The sequence below is a fragment of the Emydura macquarii genome, unplaced genomic scaffold, assembly GCF_026122565.2.
Source record: "Emydura macquarii macquarii isolate MOO-44397 ecotype Brisbane River unplaced genomic scaffold, CSIRO-AGI_Emac_v2 contig_2473, whole genome shotgun sequence".
In the NCBI taxonomy this organism is placed as follows: domain Eukaryota; kingdom Metazoa; phylum Chordata; order Testudines; family Chelidae; genus Emydura; species Emydura macquarii.
Window position 1 is genome coordinate 21,424,371 of NW_027132610.1, and position 18,394 is coordinate 21,442,764.

At 41.2% G+C, this 18,394-nt stretch overlaps 1 protein-coding gene across 2 annotated transcripts in view; it reads left to right on the forward strand.

The window, feature by feature from the left end:
* Positions 1-18,394, forward strand: part of RUBCNL (rubicon like autophagy enhancer) — a 59,829-nt gene that overhangs the window by 29,146 nt on the left and 12,289 nt on the right. The window contains exons 3-5 of one of the 2 annotated variants that reach the window (XM_067563128.1): positions 1,453-1,573; positions 7,256-7,945; positions 16,718-16,803. In XM_067563128.1, the coding sequence (XP_067419229.1) occupies positions 1,549-1,573; positions 7,256-7,945; positions 16,718-16,803 (801 nt within the window). In that variant the 5' untranslated portion in view covers positions 1,453-1,548. Of the gene's footprint in view, positions 1-1,452; positions 1,574-7,255; positions 7,946-13,518; positions 16,190-16,717; positions 16,804-18,394 lie in introns of those variants that run through there. The other variant, XM_067563129.1, reaches the window with a different exon arrangement.

The window sequence follows — 18,394 nt, forward strand, 5'->3', positions numbered from 1 at the left end:
CTGCTCATTGGTTTCATGATGAACTTGGACTTTAAGTCCAACACAAATTGAAAACCAAATGTATTATTTATTTTTGAAAAATTAAAGTTGGTTGTGACTAGTTTGTTTTGGGTTTGGCCATTGACTTCAGATACCTCGTTTATGACTTCACAGTAAAATTGTATCTAGCTAAAATATTTGATAATTAAACATATCTAAGAGGGTTTCTCTTTTCAAGCTTTTCTCAAAATATGAAATATTTTCTCATTTACGTGGGAGTTGTTTTGAAAGTAATTGAAATCTCTTATCTACATTCAGAGACTAGTAACTGCTTCTGATAAGATCTAACAGGCAGCATCTTAGAGTAAAGATACATTCAGTGTAAATGTTATAGTTGTAGAATACTTGCAGTAAGGTATAGTGTTGATTTGTGTAATTAGGGCACGTGTGTCCTCAAAGGCAGCATTACTTCATTGTATAACTGATTAATAATGACTACTCAAAAATAAGTTTTAATCAAACTAGCTGGTTGCTAAATATTTATGCTCCTATAAGAAATATTGGGCTTGATGATGCTGGTGTATAATGTTCCTTATATGTATTAAATATGGAAATATGTTTGGAAATGTCAATTTTTAAAAATGCATCTTGTGAAAAAGGGGCTAAAGTAAATCAGATGTTTAACAGAATGTTTTCCTAACCTTTGAGGTTATTGAATACTAAATATGTTAAGTATAACATCTTATGTGGTTGTCCTCAAGAACTATTTTCCAGCTAAAATGGAAATACTTCAGTTTTTATTTGGATACCTGTTCCTTCTCAGATTCCAAAGAAGCTTTGATCTTTAAACTAACCAGACTGTTCTCTGCAATCGGGCTCTGATTCAGAAAAACAGTATGCATCTAAGCAGCTTCTGCCTTCCAGCTGTTAGTTTATAAGAATCACAGTTCCTCTTTCTTTTCTTAACACTTGGGTACTATACCAGTGTGCTTAAACATCTTAATTTCATCACAAACTAAGGACCTATTCCTGTAAATGCTTAGGCATGTGCTTAACTTTACCATGAGTAGTTCCACTTAAATAAATAATGTTCACAGTAGTAGAATTAGCATGTACATAAGTGTCAGCAGGATTGGAGCCTAAGAAAACAGGATTTTTTCCTCCTCCCCTCAGAGATTTTATTTTTTCAAGGCATTTTAGTAATTTTGTTTTCTCAAAAATAACTACAAATAAAATGATTGTATTGGCCATTACCTTTGTGAAGCATGTGACTTTTTGTTGCAAGTCCTGAATTGTTGTGACCTAAACATTGGGAATGTAACAATATTACAAGGGGTGAGAGATTAGAGCATTTTTATAACATTAATTTGACTAAACTCTGTCTTTTTCTGCAGTGTTTAATAAAACATTGTGCATTGTTCTCCTCAGAGAACTCCATAATCCAATTGTCTTTTTGTTTGTTTTTTGTCTTAGTTGACCAAGTAAAGCAATAAGGTAACTGTCATAGAGACAGTGTATTCATCAAAGGCTGCAGTGTTTGCCTCAGTAAGGATTAGCTGTCTTGCTCAGATGCCTCAAATTTCAGTTCTCTCAGGTATGATTTTCATAATAGATTTACTAGTTTATATTCTTAATTGTTTATTGCATGGCATGGTAGTCAGCATGTTAATGGAAATTGTAGAGATTTATGTAGTACTTTAATTACCAAAATCTAACTGACTAAAGTTGAAAATGTATTTGTTGGCTGTTGAGATGAGAGGCAGAAGTGCCTCCTTCACTCTGCCTCACATCCTTGTCTTTAGAAGAACGCTCCACCCATTCTTGTAAGAACAGCAATCGGAGTGCTCAAAAGATAAAATGGATGATTAGTTCCATGAATAATCTGAATAGTATTTGAAAATGAAGAGTCAGTGGCATACCAGGTGGGGGACGGGGGCCAGGCCCCGGGGTGCCAGGCTGGCTCTTTATGATGCGCAGGGGATGCGCCTCATGAAGGGGGCCCAGTGCACCAGGCTGCAGGGCTAGAGCGGCAGGTATGTGTGGGGCACCGGCCCGGCCCTTCACAACAGGCGGGGGACACAGGAGGCTGAAGGGCGGCTGCTCCCATGCCCCCCCCCCGTGCACTGTGAAGGCCCAGCCCGCCACCCCCCCACCAGGCTGGGGTGTGAGGCTACCCCTGTGCAAGCTGGAGCCGGCGCCAGGCTGAGGGGCTGGAGCAGGAGCAGGAGAGGTGGGTGCCACGCAGTGGGTAAGTGCAGGAAGGTGGGGGGCGGGCAACGAAGCCAAGCCTGCATTTGCAGATGCAGACTGCCCCCTTCCTGAGGCAGCTGGGGGGCAACATTGGGACACCTCCTGCCCTACGCGGAGTGGGGCATGAGGCAGGGGGCTCAAATGCAGGCTTGGCCCCTGGGTGCCGGAGACCCACCATACGCCACTGTGAAGAGTTCGTCCTTACTCATGAAAGTAATAATTTTGTTGAATTCAACAGAATACTAACTTGAATACAGTTTGCAAGATGAAGCCATTACAAGGAACAGACTAGTTGTAATTCCAAAATTTGAGTTTAGAGTAACACTTCTGATGTTGGCAATATAGGAGCCCAGCATAAAGATTAAAGCTTATGATGGCGGGTGCCAGTCTACAACCAAAAAGAAGAATTTTAGCCAATGCTGACCCAGAATAAAACCCAAACATTGTTGCCTCAGAATTGGGAGTTTCCAATCACATTACTTCTGCTTGGACTGTCCCCTCCATTGTTCACTTAAGCTTTGCTTTAAATGATGTGGGTAGAAAGCTGGAGTAATCGGTAGAGAACATTGAAACCCTAATTATGAAAATCCTAATTATGAATTATGAAATGATAATTATGAAAGTCCTAATTATGGATCAGCACCTCTTTGTGCCAAGTGCTGTACAAACACAGAATGAAAAGACAGTCCCTGCCCAAAGAGTTTACAATCTAAGTATAAGACAAGAAACAGCTGATGGATACAGACAGATAGGAGTAGAAGGAAATGATGAGAAAATGTTGGTCAGTGTGATAGTTAGTGGTACCAGTGGCCTAACCCCCCCCCCCCTTTTTTTTTTTGTCGACATTATAGCTAAGGAGAGTTTTAAGGAGGTAGCTTTGCAGATGTTTATGGGAAGCTCCTCCCAAGCATGAAGAGCAGCATGGGAGAAAGCACAAAGGTTCTTGTTTGAAACTTTAACAAGTGGATGATAGAAGCTGACATTATGGACTGATTGGAAGCAGGAGTCAATATCTCAATAGTAAATGAGAGATGATAGGTCGGGGGGAGGTAGGCCAGGTAGGACGTGAACGGTCTTGAAAGTGAAACAAGCAGTTCATGTCTGCAGTTGAGAAGGAGGCACCAGTGGAGGGATAAGATGGTCAAAGTGATGGGTTAGGAGAATGCTCTTTGTGGCAGCATTCTGAATGGATATAAGCAGGGCAAGATTGCATTTGTCGAGGCTAGAGAGAAGAATGTTGCAGTAACTGAGATGTGAGATAAGAGCTGGTATGAAAAGTTTAGATGTATGGATGGATAGGAAAAACCTTATTTTAGAGATGTTATACAGAAAGAATATGAAAGATTTAGACATTGCCTGGTTGTGAGGACCTAGGGAGAAGTCCAAGTCAAAGATGATACCCGGGCCTGAATGACAGGTGGATAATGGTGTTGTCCACAGCAATCAAGAAAGCAGGTGGGGATGGTTGGGGGGTGGTTGTGGAGGAGATTAAGAACTCTGTTTTATCCATGTTGAGCTTGATCTGACTGTTAGACATCCACGAGGAGTGTCAGAGAGACAGGCTGAGATTTTAGTTTGGACAGAAGAAGGCAGGTCTGGATTAGAGAGGTAGAGCTGTGAGTCGTTGACGTAGAGATGATAGTTGAATTTGTGTTGGCAGATGAAATTACCGAAAATTAAGGGAGAATAGAAGGGGAGTAAGGACAGAACCCTGTGGAACTCCAACAGAAAGTTGGAGGAGGGAGGGAATGAGGAGGATCCTCCAAAGGATATATTGAAGGAGTAATTAGAAAGGTAGGAGGAAAACAAGGAGAGGATGGAGTCACGGAAGCCAAATGAGGAACATGTCAGCAGCCTTCGATATTGTACCTGAAACAAGTAAAGGAGAATGAGGATGGAGTATTGGTTCTGAGATCTGGCTAAGAAGGGTCATTAGAGACTTTGAGAGAGGTTTCAGTAGAGTACAAGAGCGAAAACTAAATTGGAGAGGGTCTTGGTATGGAATTGGAGGAGTGGCGCTCCAGACAGCAATTGTAGACAGCAAATTCAATGAGTTTAGATATGAAATGGGGAAGGGAGATGAGCAGTAAATGGAGAGGCAAATGTGCTGAAGGGTGAGTTTATTTTCATAAGATGGGAGAGACTAACGCATGTTTGTATTGTGAGAGGAAAGAACCAGTGAGAGGTTAAGGAGAAGAGTAAGGAAGAGGAATAAGTGGTGGCAAGGGTGATTAAGAGATGGAATAGGTTGGGGGTCACTGGTGGCAGTGGAGAGGGTGTGGGAAGTGAGCAAATGAAAAACTTCTACATCTGTTACAGAGGAGAAGGTGGAGGGAGCTGTAGGAGGGGAAGAGGTAAGGCCATGTCATATGTAGTTAATTTTCTCATGGAAGAAATTGGTGAGATCCTATGTGGGGAGAGAAGTAGATGGAGGAAAAGGTTTGAGGCGTGAGTCAAAGGTGACAAAAAGGCAGCTAGGATTGTGGGTGTGGGATTCAATTAAATTGGAGAAGTAGAGTTTGTTAGCTAAGAAGATGGCAGAATGGAAGGAGGAGAGAACAAATTTGTAATGGAGGAAGGCAGCCTGGTCATGGGATTTCCACCTGAGATGCCCACAGCACAAAAGCAGGAGTGGAGGAAGCAGATGTTGGGGGTTGGCAGGCAGAACTTGTGGTGGGAAAGATTGGCAAAAGAGTCAAGGGTAGAGGAGAGGCTGTATTTTGAATGTTTTATCTTGACGTATATGAAGGATAACATTCATTTGGGGAGGGAGGTATGCAAGTGCAACCTATTCTTAAAGTTATCAAACTGCTCCCTTACACTCCAGACAACAAATCAAAGTATTGCCCTTTGTTTTGTTTTTGAGTCTTTTAGCTTTCACCCCTGTCTCTGGGATTCTGTGCTGCTTGAGTAACAAATCATTCGCAACATGGTTTCCGCAGGCAGTGGGATCAGTTAATTAATGTTTAGCAGTTTTTCAAATGCACCTAAGATTTCTCTTTTGAGAACTGTTTTTATAATATTCAGGCTGCTGGGCTCAGTAAAGTGGCTGAGGTTTTTCTGAGTCCCTAAATTAGTAAACTCTCTTATCTAACAAACAATTCCAGCACATACTGGCTCCCAGTTGAATGGACCTTAGTGAGATTTGTTGCCAGTTGTTTTTAGTTGAGGTTCATTTCCTGACAATGTCCAAGGAGACAACTTCTGGACAAAGGTCTTCCAGACTTGCCACTCTGTGGTTTCACTTGTGGTACTTGGCATTCCCTCTGATCCTAATTAATTGCCCTTTGCTCTGCATATGGATCTTGTTGTTTGTACCTATTCTGAAACTTTCACAATCGACTTATCTGTCTTCAGTGAAACACATGCCCATTTCTTTGTCATGTGAGGTCTGATAACTTCTTATCTTTTAACATAAACCACATGACTAGGCTCTTCATTTCATGACTGATGGCAAGTTTTTGCTAAATTTCTTGGTAAAGAAATGTGTCTAGTTCTACAATTGTAATTTTTATAGCTAATGATTGCAGTGTATACTAATACATCATAGTCATGATGTCAGACCTGCTGTTAAAAATCTTAACTAAATTCTTCCTTGTTCTTTGACCTCCAAATTTTCGGTAAGTCACTTACTACTGTGAAATTATAGCACAGATGTTGTCTACAGTTATCTCTTAAGGGTCCAGACAAAATGCTGTTGCCATTCTGAATAATGGATTCATGGTCACTGTGATCTTGTCTTGACTAGGATTGAAAGGAACACATTCTAAAACTCTCTGTAGGCCAGGCACTGTGGTCTTTAACATATGCTAAGCTGGCTGAGCCAGTATTGGGCCCATACTTTCAGCTGGTGTCTCCTCTGGATTCAGAAGGCGTATGAGTGAATGGGAAGGCCTGCAGAGAAAGCACCATCTGCCCTTGCTTTCTGTCCCCCTGTTCTGGTCTGAATCCAGCAGGAGTATCAGTGAGTGGGGAAGTGCTTCAAGAGGGGTAATTTTTTCTATGAAAGAGAACATTGCAAAATGTGAAAGTTCTTGTAAAAACGCTCCGTAAGTATCCACTGCTGCTTTTTTTTAAAGTGGATTGTGTCATATTTTATGCTTCAAATATAACTCCTTATAAAGATCTCAGCTTGATGCTCGTTTCCATCTATTTGCAGACTCAATAAGCGTCTTTGTAAAAGTGACCTTTGCAACTATAAAGAATATTAATGCAGCTTTTTAAATGAAAGTTTAAATTCTAAATATTACACCTTTCATTACTCTTTGTTTAGTGGGAATCTTTCTTGCCTAGGTGCTCTCAGGGCTTGTCTACACATACAGCAGTGCACCGACACAGTGCTTAGTTTAGATGCTACCTGTGTGCATAGGTACTCCACCTCCCTGAGAGATGGTAGCTATGTTGATGGGAGAAGCCCTCCTGTTCACATACTGCTTTTTACACGGGGGGGTTAGGTCAGTATAACTGTGTCACTCAGGGTGCACATTTTCCACACCCCTGAGTGAGGTGGTTATACTAACATAAGTCTAGTGTAGACCAAGCCTGAGTCCTGCAGGTTAGTTTAGATGACTTGCTGAAGCCTCTAGCACTTCATGTTCTTTTTTTTACACAAAGGATGGGACATTTCAGCCTTTTGTAGTGATCTGTATTCCTCTGACCTGCTAAACTGTTGTTTTTCCATTCCTGAAGGCTTTCCTGAAGGCTCTTACTTTTGAGCTCACATGTAGTCTCAAACAATGACATATGGAAACCTACTGGGACAATCAATCACAGCTAAAATGTTTGCTCATTATACATTCCTGGCTAGGAATGGCTTACTTTACTGTTGATTATGTATGATCTGATCAACAATAAAAACATTTCTTGGTTGCAGAAGACAGGACCTTTAACATTTCAGTGAGGTGGTGTTGGGAGTTTTGTTTGGATTTTTTTTTGTTTGCATTGAAGGTGTTCTGTATTCGTTCTGTAACTAGTATCTTTTTCTGGTGACTTCCTAACCTCTTGATTCCTTCCTTTTCCTAAACAGATGAGTATCCAAGGCCTGCAGTGATTGGGCATGCCGGGAATTTTAGCTCATTCTCAGACATTACTGCAGCTATCAGAGAAGTTCTTGTCTCTGTTCTAGATGCATTTGGTTTTGAATCATCTTTCCTACCAGAGAAAACGGTATTGCAGACAACTGAAGATCCAGACAGTAATATGGAACGCTGGGAGGAGAGTAGCGATGGTGATTCCCATGATGACAGTGACACAGATTATACACATCACAGTGTTGCTTCTACACAAATGGACATTAGATTTATGAGGAATAAGGCAGCTTGGGATAATACCCAGTGTAATTCTTTTAAATCTTCACGGGATTCATCATCTTGCCCACTTATTACTGTCCGAAACCCCATCACTTCTGCTTTAAATGGCTTATCCCATTTGGAAATGTCTCCTCCGAAATGTGAGTACTTTACCCAAGTGACATTAACTGGAGGCGCTATTACATCATTGGTAAACTCTGCTACTATGTGTTCAGGAAAAGAACTTAAAAACTCTTCAAGTTCACCAGAGCAACCTTTGGCTGTTAAAGGAATCTCTACAGAATCAACAGCTAATGAGCTGCCAGCACCATTTAAAGGTTCTGAGGCTTTGGAACCCATGCCACTCAGAGATGAGGACAACAATGCTTTCCAACAGTGTTCCCAGTCAGCGCCCTCTCATCAGCAAGGTAACTTTTATTTAATCACGTCTAAGTCTTTTCCACTTAAAGACTTTTGTAAGGCTAGTGGATAGACACAAATGAAACTGGTCTCATCGTGATGATATAACTGACCATGCAAACATTGTCACTTGGGGCTTGTCTACACTTGAAAAGCTACAGTGGCAGAGCTGTAGCACTTCAGTGCAGACACTACCGACTTTGATGGGAGAGGTTCTCCTGTTGCTGTAGGTAATCCACCTCCCCAAGAGGTGGTAGCTAGATCAATGGAAGAATTCTTCTGTCAACCTAGTGCTGTCTATCCTGAGGGTTAGAGGTCAGCTTAACTACGCACCTCAGTGGTGTGGATTTTTCCCATCCTAGAGTGACGTAGCTGGGTCGATTTAACTTTATAGTGTAATCCAGGCATTGGAATAGGACAGAGTAAAGAAGGAGGAACAACAAAAATTAAGAACCAGCTGTTCTGTGAGGACAAAATAATCAGTGAGACTTTGTACACATGCTAGTTGGGGTCTCTGCTATTTTCTTGTCATAAGAATGCTAAATGATTCTAATTTAGCACTGAATCTCTAGTAGAACATAAGTAATTTAACTCTAATAATGCAGATAATGTAGTGTAAGAGACTACTACCTGATTTTATCTTATCTCAGAATTTCCCTTATACTAAAAGCAAATAGAGTAAATCTTGGTATTTGCTTTAGCTAATGATTGAGTGATGTGCTGGAGGGGGCGCCTGGAGAACCTTATTATGTTTGACACCAAACTGCAGGCAAGAAAGAGGGATGATTTCCCTGACTCTGTTAGGAATTCATCTCCTCTCTGGGTACTGCCATATCATCCTGATACAGTTGACTTATACTTTCTGCAGAATTATTTTTTGTTTTTGGAATAGACTAGATTTCACCAAAAGGCAGGTATCCTCAAAGGGATGGTATCTTCAGACTTTATACAAAAAACTCTTCGTTCATCATCCACCTCCTTCAGATAATCTTAACACTGCGCTGTATTTGCAATATGTTTATATTTTGTTCCTTAAAAAAATACCCCACACCATATTCCTAGTAAAGTGTATATAATAAGTTTGCTTGTTCTGTGGCACCGCCTTCTTGAGTTGTGATAAAGAAATTCTGTTTTATAGGAATCTGTTTTCTCATCAGTTACTTCCCATTCCTCTTTGTGAGTGCATGAATGATCAGGGAGAAGAGTTTTGCAGGAGTCCCTTGTTCGAAATACAGTTTGAACAATGTTACAAAATTTGAAGCTGAACATCAGTTTCTTTAATCATATGAAGGGTACAGTCCCAGATTGTCATCAATGGAAAATAAAGTTCTCTATTATGAAGGTGCAGAACAAGTAGTGGCGTTAGGGAAGACAGCATGGTCTAATGGACAGGGCACTGAAGGAGTCCGATGTGGGGTCTCTTTCTGTCTCTGCCACTGGTCTCCTGTTTGTGTTTGGCAAGATGCTTCATGCCACAGTTTCCCCTCCCCTCTTTTCTCTGTATTGTCCTTTAGATAGTTAGCTACTTGGGGCAAGGCTGTCTCTTCTCATGTGTTTGTACAGTGCATAGCACAATGGGGCCCAATCTCAGTTAAGACATCTGTCTGCTACTCTAATACAAACAACTAAAATGGTAATTGATTTGGCCTGCACTTAAAGGAAACCTGATGGTGGTGGGAAATGGGGGTTGTGCCCTCATCCCCTTCTTTGTGAGGTAGAAAGAAGGCTTGAAATATAAGGTTCTTCTCTTCAGAATTTGATTTTTTTTCTGGTTTTACCTTAGAAATCGCAGTAATGTCAAATCTTAAGTTCCCTGTTTGCTAAAGGTCTCCCTTGGAGGACCCAGAAACATGGATTAGGCATTCCCTCAGAGCCTGCTCCAAAATGCACTCAAGTTAATAAAAACTCCTATTAACTTCAGTGGGCTTTGGATCCAGTCTTCAGTTATTAAATGAAGCGGCAAGAGGTTTGAATTTTCACCAAAAATGCTTTTTGTCCAATAGCTTGTCAGGTATTTTGGATTAAACAGATGTTTACATAAATGAAAGGTAACAATGTAATTAAAAGACATCCCCCTTTCCTTTGCCTCAGTGAATTGGGTTTCCTTTCATTGGTATCTGATATCATAATCCTACTAGCTTCTCAGTCATCCAGGAAACAAAAGGTTGACAAGATGTGAATTTCTGATGTAAGGGAGGGAAAAATCAGACAGCTATCGTATCATAAATCAGTGCCTCATTCTTGACCCTCCAAGGATTGTTATGCATTAAAGTTGCATGCAACTCTCTGTCTTATTGCAAACAATGGAGGCTTTTGGCATGTCTCATGAATATGATGATGTTGGCTAGTGTAGTGGTCACCTGGAAAACAAATGCCAGAACGAGCTGGAGGAGAGGTGCTTGTTTAGGTAAAGTGACTGTGTTCAGAAATTCCTTTGCTGAGCCTGTGTTCCTTGCCTTTCTGTCGTGTTGTCCCTAAAGGGATTAAATTAGAAGTCCAGAGTGGCCACGGAGTAAGAGGAACTCTGAGGGAGTGTGTCTGCAATTTAGGGGACTCAGGAGGTCTGAGGCAGTAGGACAGCACAGTCCCACATCCAAAGGAAGGGTGCAGACAAGGGATCTGAGCCTGGGAGCATGCCTTAGGCTATGTTCAGGCTAACGGCGCCACCAGATCAATCTTTCTTGATCAATTGAGCAGTCAGTGAGACCTGCTCAATCGATCAGGAAGTCGACTGAGTAAGTCCACCCCCTCAAGCAGTGTAGCGCTAAGCCGACGGGAACACTCAGCGCAGTGAGAACAGGGCGCAGAAGGGAAGCAGAGCAGTCGACTCTGTGTAGTTTGCGTAACTCCCGTCGACTGCCACCGAATCGCGCGGTAAGTGTGAACCAGCCCTTAGAGACCCAGCGCTAGGAACAGTGACCAGCCTTTCCCCAGACCCAGGTGCTTAGAAGCACATGGGATCGGGATCCAGTGATTAGATCCCTTCACAACCAACTGGTGTCTGTCAGAATGGGGACTGGGCCATGTTTTGACACAGATCATTGAAGGATTAGCAACCTTATCTTGATAAACCTGAGAGAAACAGAAACATATCTCACTTTCCATCTTCTTTTTATGCCTTTTCTTTTTTTTTTTTTTTTTTTCTTTTTTGCACCTCGTTCAGCTTGGACAAAGAATAGATTCACAGATTCCAAGGCCAGAAGGAACCACTGTGATCATCTAGTCTGAGCCCCTGTATAACATAGGCCATAGAACGTCCCCAAAATAATTCTTAGACCATATCTTTGTTAAAAAAAAAAACCTGTCTTGATTTAAAAATGGCCATTCGCTTTGATTCTTTATGGTAGGACAATGCTGCTTAGAGCTTTACATTTACTGTGCTCTCAGAGACCATGCAACATCCAAAATCCTCAGCTTCAGGCATCTGTTCCTCTCTTCAGTCAGCTAAACCTCTCTCCCCTCACTGGAGCTGTGACTGTGAAATTGCTCTGAAACAGGAGACTGGGGACAGCAGAAGGAAACCAAAAAGTTGAAAGACCAGAAATGAACTGCTTAATTTTAAAGTGGGAATTACGCCATAGTGTTTTTTGGCTGGATTCCTTAATTGTCAGCTAGATTCCTATCTGAAAGCAAGTGCCTGCTTCCTTCCTTCTGTGAAATCCACCCTGGTGTGGGTGAGAATCATGCCCAGTCTCCCACTGCCAAGAAAAAAAACCATAGGAAAATGAAAGCCTGGATGTCTAAATCCAAACAAACTGGTTTTCAGTGGAATTTACATTTTAACTATGAAGCTGTTTCTACTAATCCAGTGAAACGTCCTCTAAAGACCCCTCCAATAATTCCCGATTAAAAAGGGCCACTCTAAAGTATTCCTCCCCCCACCCTCCCTGGCCCCAAGGCTTCAGTACGGTTTTGTTTGAAATGCAGATCTCTACTTTTGCTGGGTAACTGTTTAAATGTATTGCTTTTTCTGGTCTTTGTGGCAACCAAAATAGCTATTACTTCCTTTTAACTTTATTTATTTATTTATTTATTTGCCTAGGCTACTCAGAAAAACCAGTTTCCTAATGTGACTGACTGAAATGTCCTTTCCCAGCCCTCAGCAGTGTTAGAGCAGTGATGCATTGGTGCCCAGCAAGTAAACTCACATTAGTCTGAGTGGGTGAGATAACAGAAGTCGGTCCAATAAAAGATATTATCTCACCCACTCTCTAATCTCCTGGGTCCGACACTGCTACAACACTGCATATAATTTTGTCTGACTCAGTTTGCAACAGGTTGCTGCCAGGCCCCACCCAAGCTTCTTCACACAGGCTATCTGTGCAAATCTGCTGACATAACCATCTGGCACAGTACTCTTCTTCCACGCCTTTACCTGACTAGGCAGATAGAAGTTTATCCTACTTGGTAGCTACAAAGTAGGGTTAGTTCACTTAGGCTGAAATGGTGCATACAGTGATCTGTTGCAGATGTAAGCTGAGGCTCCAAACCTTTTAAAGTCTGAAAAGGAAGTAAAAGTTTTAGATTGTTGTAAGTTCAATCAAATGTTTTGGTAAAACTTGGCTGGGTTAAAACTTGAATGAGAAAGTAGACTTTGAAAGAGGAAAATACTCACTCTTACTTGGTGTGGACTTGTGTTTGATCTTTCTTTCTTCTCTCCCCCCCCCCCCCCCTTCAGGATGGAAATGAGTGCCCTATTTTAGTAAGATGGGGAGGACAGAATTGCTTTATATTCGATGTATGCAGTGTTGTTGTGGCGGTGTTGGTCCCAGAACATTAGACAGAAAAGGTAGGTGAAGTAATTGGACCAACTTGTCTTGGTGAGAGAGAGACACGCTTTGGAGCTTATACAGAGCTCTTTTCAGGTTTGGGAAACTTACTCAGTATATCACAGCTAAATACAAGATCAAACAGATAGTTTAGCATCAATAGTTAGCAAATGTTCTAAGGGACCATACAAGGTGAAGTGGCCTATTAACACTTTTCCAGTCATAGGGAGGAAAGGGTTTGGGGGAAGCAGCTGGGAAGGCTTAGTGGGTCTTTAGATTGTTATAATAAAACATAAATTATACAATCATAGGGCTAGAAGGGACCGTAAGGGTCATCTAGTCTAACCCCCGGTGTCTCTATTCAGTCCCTTGAAATATGCATTAACTAATTATGTTAAACAATCTGTTCTATCGTGTATTTAGCTGTGACACTCTAAGGGCATGTCTACACTACCAAATTAAATTGACTTAAGTTAGGATGACCTATAGCCACTGCAGTAATTAAATCTGCTGTTTGTGTCCACACTACCCTACTTCTGCCAGCTATGTGTGTCCTCACCAGGAGTGCTTGCACCAAGTTAAGTGGGCCAGTGTGGGGGCTGACCGCCGGACCACCACCTCCTTAGGCTGACTGCTGGAGCCTCCTGACCAGCCTGGGGCGATGGGGCTGACAGCTCGAGCTGTCAAAGGCAGCAACAGGCAATGTAAGCAATGCAGTGTCTACACGGACACTGTGTCAACCTAACTACATTGACCTACGTGCTACGCCTCTTCCAGAGGTGGAGTTATTAGGTCGGTGTAGCAGGCGACTTACATCGGCGGGAGCAACAAAGTGAAAATATTTACAGAGTTAAGTCAATGGAAGCTGCCTAATGTTGACCTAACTGTAGTGTAGATCAGGCCTCGTTTCCCAGACCTGAAGGAGAGCTCTGTGTAAGCTTGAAAGCTTGTCTGTCTCACCGATACAAATCGGACCAATGAAAGATACTTCCTCACCCACTTTATTTTCTCTGTCAGTGTTTCTCAATCTTTTTGTGCTGGAGACCCCTTTTGGACTAGAAAAAACATTGGGACCCCCTTAGAAAAAAAAATGTGACCCCCTTATCTTAAATTCAGGGCTTCAGGTATCAACAGCCTCCCTTGGTGCACACGGCTCAGGGCGTCAGTCCCGCAGGGCGCGGGGCTGAAACATATAAATTAGCTTCGCGGAGCCCCCTATGGAGTGGTGCCTCAGGCAATTGCCCTGTTTCCTATCCCCTAACTTGCCCTGCTTGTCACTCGCCAGGTTGAGAAACACTGTTCTTGTCATTCCTTGAGACCCAGTTCCACTTTGTTTATTGCTCTGTCCAGAGCTATAATTTTTTAAAATCTTCTGTCTCTAGCTTCTCTCTCAATCCTGCTTTTATGTTCTCTAAATTTCGTTTTTCCACCACTTTCCCCTTTCTGCTTTTATAATAAATAAAAAATCCCCTATCCTTTAGGGCTAGTCTATACTTAAAACTTACAGCGCCACAGCTATGTTGGTACACTCCGTGCCACTCTGAGTGCTTGTGTAGCTGCGTTATGTTGATGGGAGAGAGCTGTCCTGCCGACATAATAAAACCACCTAAACCAGTGGCTGTAGCTATGTCGGCGGGAGAGACAAAAGTTTTGCTGGCATAAGTGCTAGTGTAGACAAGGCCTTAGTCTTAGTCTGCACTGCGGCTAACACCGTTGTAACGTAAACACTTACAGCAGTGATAGAAGAATTCTTTCTGTTGCTGCAGTAAATCCACCTCCTCCAGAGGTGGTAACTAGGTTGACAGAGGATTTCTTCCATCAACATACCTCTGTCTACACTGGGTTAGGTTGATATAACTACATTGCACAGGGCATGAAATTTTTCACACGCCCAGAACTATGTAGCTAGGTTGACTGAAGTTTTAGGTGTAGACAAGGCTTCAGTCTCTTAACATGTCCAGATTTATCACTATGAACATTTTTGTTGCTCCCATAAAAGATGAAAGAAGCTGCCGTGGCTAGACAATAGAGAAAAGCACAGTTAATATCAAAGTAACTTTCTTATGATGTTTTTTTATTTGTGTAATAAAGAGAAAGTGACAAATTCTGACCTCACTTGCACACTCCTATTGACTTTAATGGGGTTGGCTAGGGTTTAAAAGATGGCAGAATTTGGCCAAATCGATTATTTCATTTTGACATTTTATATGAAAAATTTCAACTCTGTATGGGGTTTTATCTTGCCTGATAAGAATGTTCGTTCTTGAGTAATCTAGGTGTGAGAGTTTCTGGTACTTAAGCAGTTCATGGGAAGATCTACTTATCAGATAAGAGGGACCATCAAGTATGTTAATAAATTAAGTATATCATAACTGTGCTGCATTGGAGTTAAAACTAAGAATTCCTGGGCTGCTGTATTTGAGAAGCGATATATGTGCTCAAGAAATTAATAGTGCATTAACAAAGAGGCTGTGAGTATATTTTGCCACACCCCACTGTAGCAGCAACTAAACACTCTTTCTGAACATGTTCATTGCAGATTAAGAAGGTTTATAGCTAAATAAAATGCTTAAAAGCATTGAAAAATGTTCAGTGCTAATTAGTTGGAGGGGGTTACTTGCATAAACTATTCTTGTGTGTTTTGGGAGCCTCTTTCTGTTCATTATAGTTTATAATTTTAAGCAGAAAATCTATGGTGGAGATGATATAGTTTGAAAAAGACAGACCATTTATCTTCCATCTGGATCTTCTAAATCATTTTATATTATGGCACACCCAGAATGTGCTAGGTGCTGTATGAGAACATCAGAAGACAGACTTTCTGCCAAGGTTTTTTTAAACTGAAACAAGACAATACACGCAAGGTAGGGACGAGGGACACAATATACAAGCAAAGTAGTTAAGATGGCGATAAGCACGTCTTATTTTCATATGCTCCTTAATTTATATAGTTGTTGTGAATGTATAAACCATCCCCATTGCCCCTCTATCTTGTCAATATTAGTTGGCTGATTTCTTGTAGTGAGGGTTCTTAGAGATTGGAATATAAAGTATTAGAATATGAGCCAACTCATTTTAATGAGGGTGAGGCTTTAATTTCAACAATAATTAAGACCCATTCCAGCACATCATATTTATATGATAGAATGTAGGTGCTCAAGGGCTATAGAGAAACAAATGTACGCTCTGAACTGTAATAAAAAGATGCTGAAAAGGATAAGACACGATGCTTTTGTTTTCCATATTCATCAAAACCACCGATGAACGCTGTGAAAATGAAAACTGCAACTGCTTCATTGTGAAACGATGATGAATGCTGCCTCTCTACATATGCTGGCCCTACATATGATGACATGTAGTAGGGGTTCAGGACATTTGGAAATATACAGCAAACTTCTTGCATTCACGTGAAACCAACACCCACACTGTCTGCAGCTGGCCCCTATATGATTAGACACCCGCTGAAACATGTATTGGACTCCTGTGAGTCTTATCTTCCAGCCAATAGCTATCAGTTCTGAGCAGCATTAACTTGGCATGTGCTCACTGTAGTATCTCATGTAGATTTCCAAGGGTAGAATATGGAGTACCCTGCCTTCGCCATGTGGCTTTTCTTAATTGCTCAGGGCCACACCTCCTTTGTTGTCGCTTAATGTGGTGGTATTTTATATGTTTGGTAGTGTACTAAATGAACAGTTCTAAGTTTTGCTTAGAATTCTGAGGCAGGTTTACAATGAAGTTGTTATGCATTGCAGTGTTTAAGTTTTGTTTCCCCTAAACTTGACATACTCTTTCCAGGTTGGCTGGATAGCTTAAATATTGTTTGTATTTTCAAAAGACAAAGGCTTCTCAGTGTCTCTAACTTTGATAATCTCTCCCCCCCTCCCCTCCCCTTAACAGTTTTGGAAAACGGGTAAGTGGATACGTTTTTCTCTTGGAAAGCACTTAGCACATTGTGGGTACTGCAAAGAAACAAATAACTAACAATAGTGTTTATTGTTACACCTACAGGTGCTACTTCAGCTTTAAGCATAGGAGCTATTTCCTTGAACCGTTCTTTGCAGGATATTTTCATGCTTCCTGTAGATGTGGAGAAGGTGAGAACATTGCAGTTATGGATCTATTGCACCAATATTATAGTATAGAATAATCACTATGAATAATTACACTTGATTACTTGCTAGTTAGTCTACATAGAACTGATTCTATTTGATTGACTTTAGAAGGACAAACTTTAGTGGTGCCAAAATTAGTCTTTACAACTTGTTACGGCTCTTTTCTTTTCTTTTCTTTTCTTTTCTTTTCTTTTCTTTTCTTCTGGTTTAGGACGAACATTTGTACAGATTACATTTCAGCCCAAGATTTTCAATATTGCCCTATTTATACACCCTCCTTCCACTTGCTCCAGGCAACGTAGAACTTTAAAGATACTCCCTTTTCATTCCAAACATTTTCCAACAATGTTTTCCCATTTCCTAAATCCCCAGTTTATCTGCTTTTTTTACACCATTCTGTGAAAGTATTGCACATGCTTTGCTTTGTGATTGTGTTATGTGAAGAAGTAAATAATATTTCCTTATTCACTTTCTTCACACCAGGCAAGATTTGATAGATGTATCATATCCCCTTTTAGTCAGAAAAGTCCCAGTCTTTCTAATCTCTTCTCATACAGAAGCTGTTCTATACCCCTAATAACTTTTCTTGCCCTTCTCTGTAGCTTTTTCAATTCTAATATATATCTTTTTTGAGATGGGGCAACCAGATCTGCACGTGGTATTCAAGATGTGGGAATACCATGGATTTATACAGAGGCATTATGATATTTTTTTGTCTTATTATCTTTTACTTTCCTAATGGTTCCTAACATTCTGTTAGCTTTTTTGACTGGCACTGCACATTGAATGGATGTTTTCAGAGAACTATCCACAGTGACTGCAAGATCTTTCTTGAGTGGTAACAGCTAATTTAGACCCCTTCATTTTGTCACCCAGCAGATCAGTAGCAGAACTGGGAAATAGAATCCAACTCTTGAGTTCCAGTCCAGTGCTCTGTCCACTAGGCAACACTGCCTCCTCTATACAAATGATCAGGAGGAAAGATCAAAAGAGCTCAGTCATGATGAATGGGAGAGGGGAGAATATAACAAATATTAAAGAGTTCAGACACCAGGGATGGTACAAGGGGTTTAACTAGAAGTAATGGGATAAAACCCTTAGGGAGGGAATTAAATTGAATATCGGGGAAAAAAACTTTCTGAAGTTCACCTCTGCTAGACTGTGGAGTAGTCTCTCATGGGTCGCGATAGTCGCTTGGACAGCACTAATCTGCGTACTGTCTGTCATGATCCCGTCCTGGGAGTGAGAGGAAATAGATGACAAGCGTGGGAAAAATGGGTGAGAGCAGAGTTGATATAAATGCAGCCTGTTTGCTTATGTAAGTTCCTCAATATGCAAGTGCCCACTTGACAACACAAACTTTTTCAGGCAAGTTGTTAACCATCTGGCATGTCAGTATTCTCAGGTCTCCCAGTGATCTGGTATAAACCCCCATTCAGCATCCATCAAACTTTCTCTGAACCACCCTGGTGTCAGTATTCCCCCTGCAGGAAAAAATGTCTGTTTAATACTCTTTCCTTTGCTAATGGTATGTCCCAAAGCTTTTTGAAAGGTTTCTCTGGGAAATTGTTAA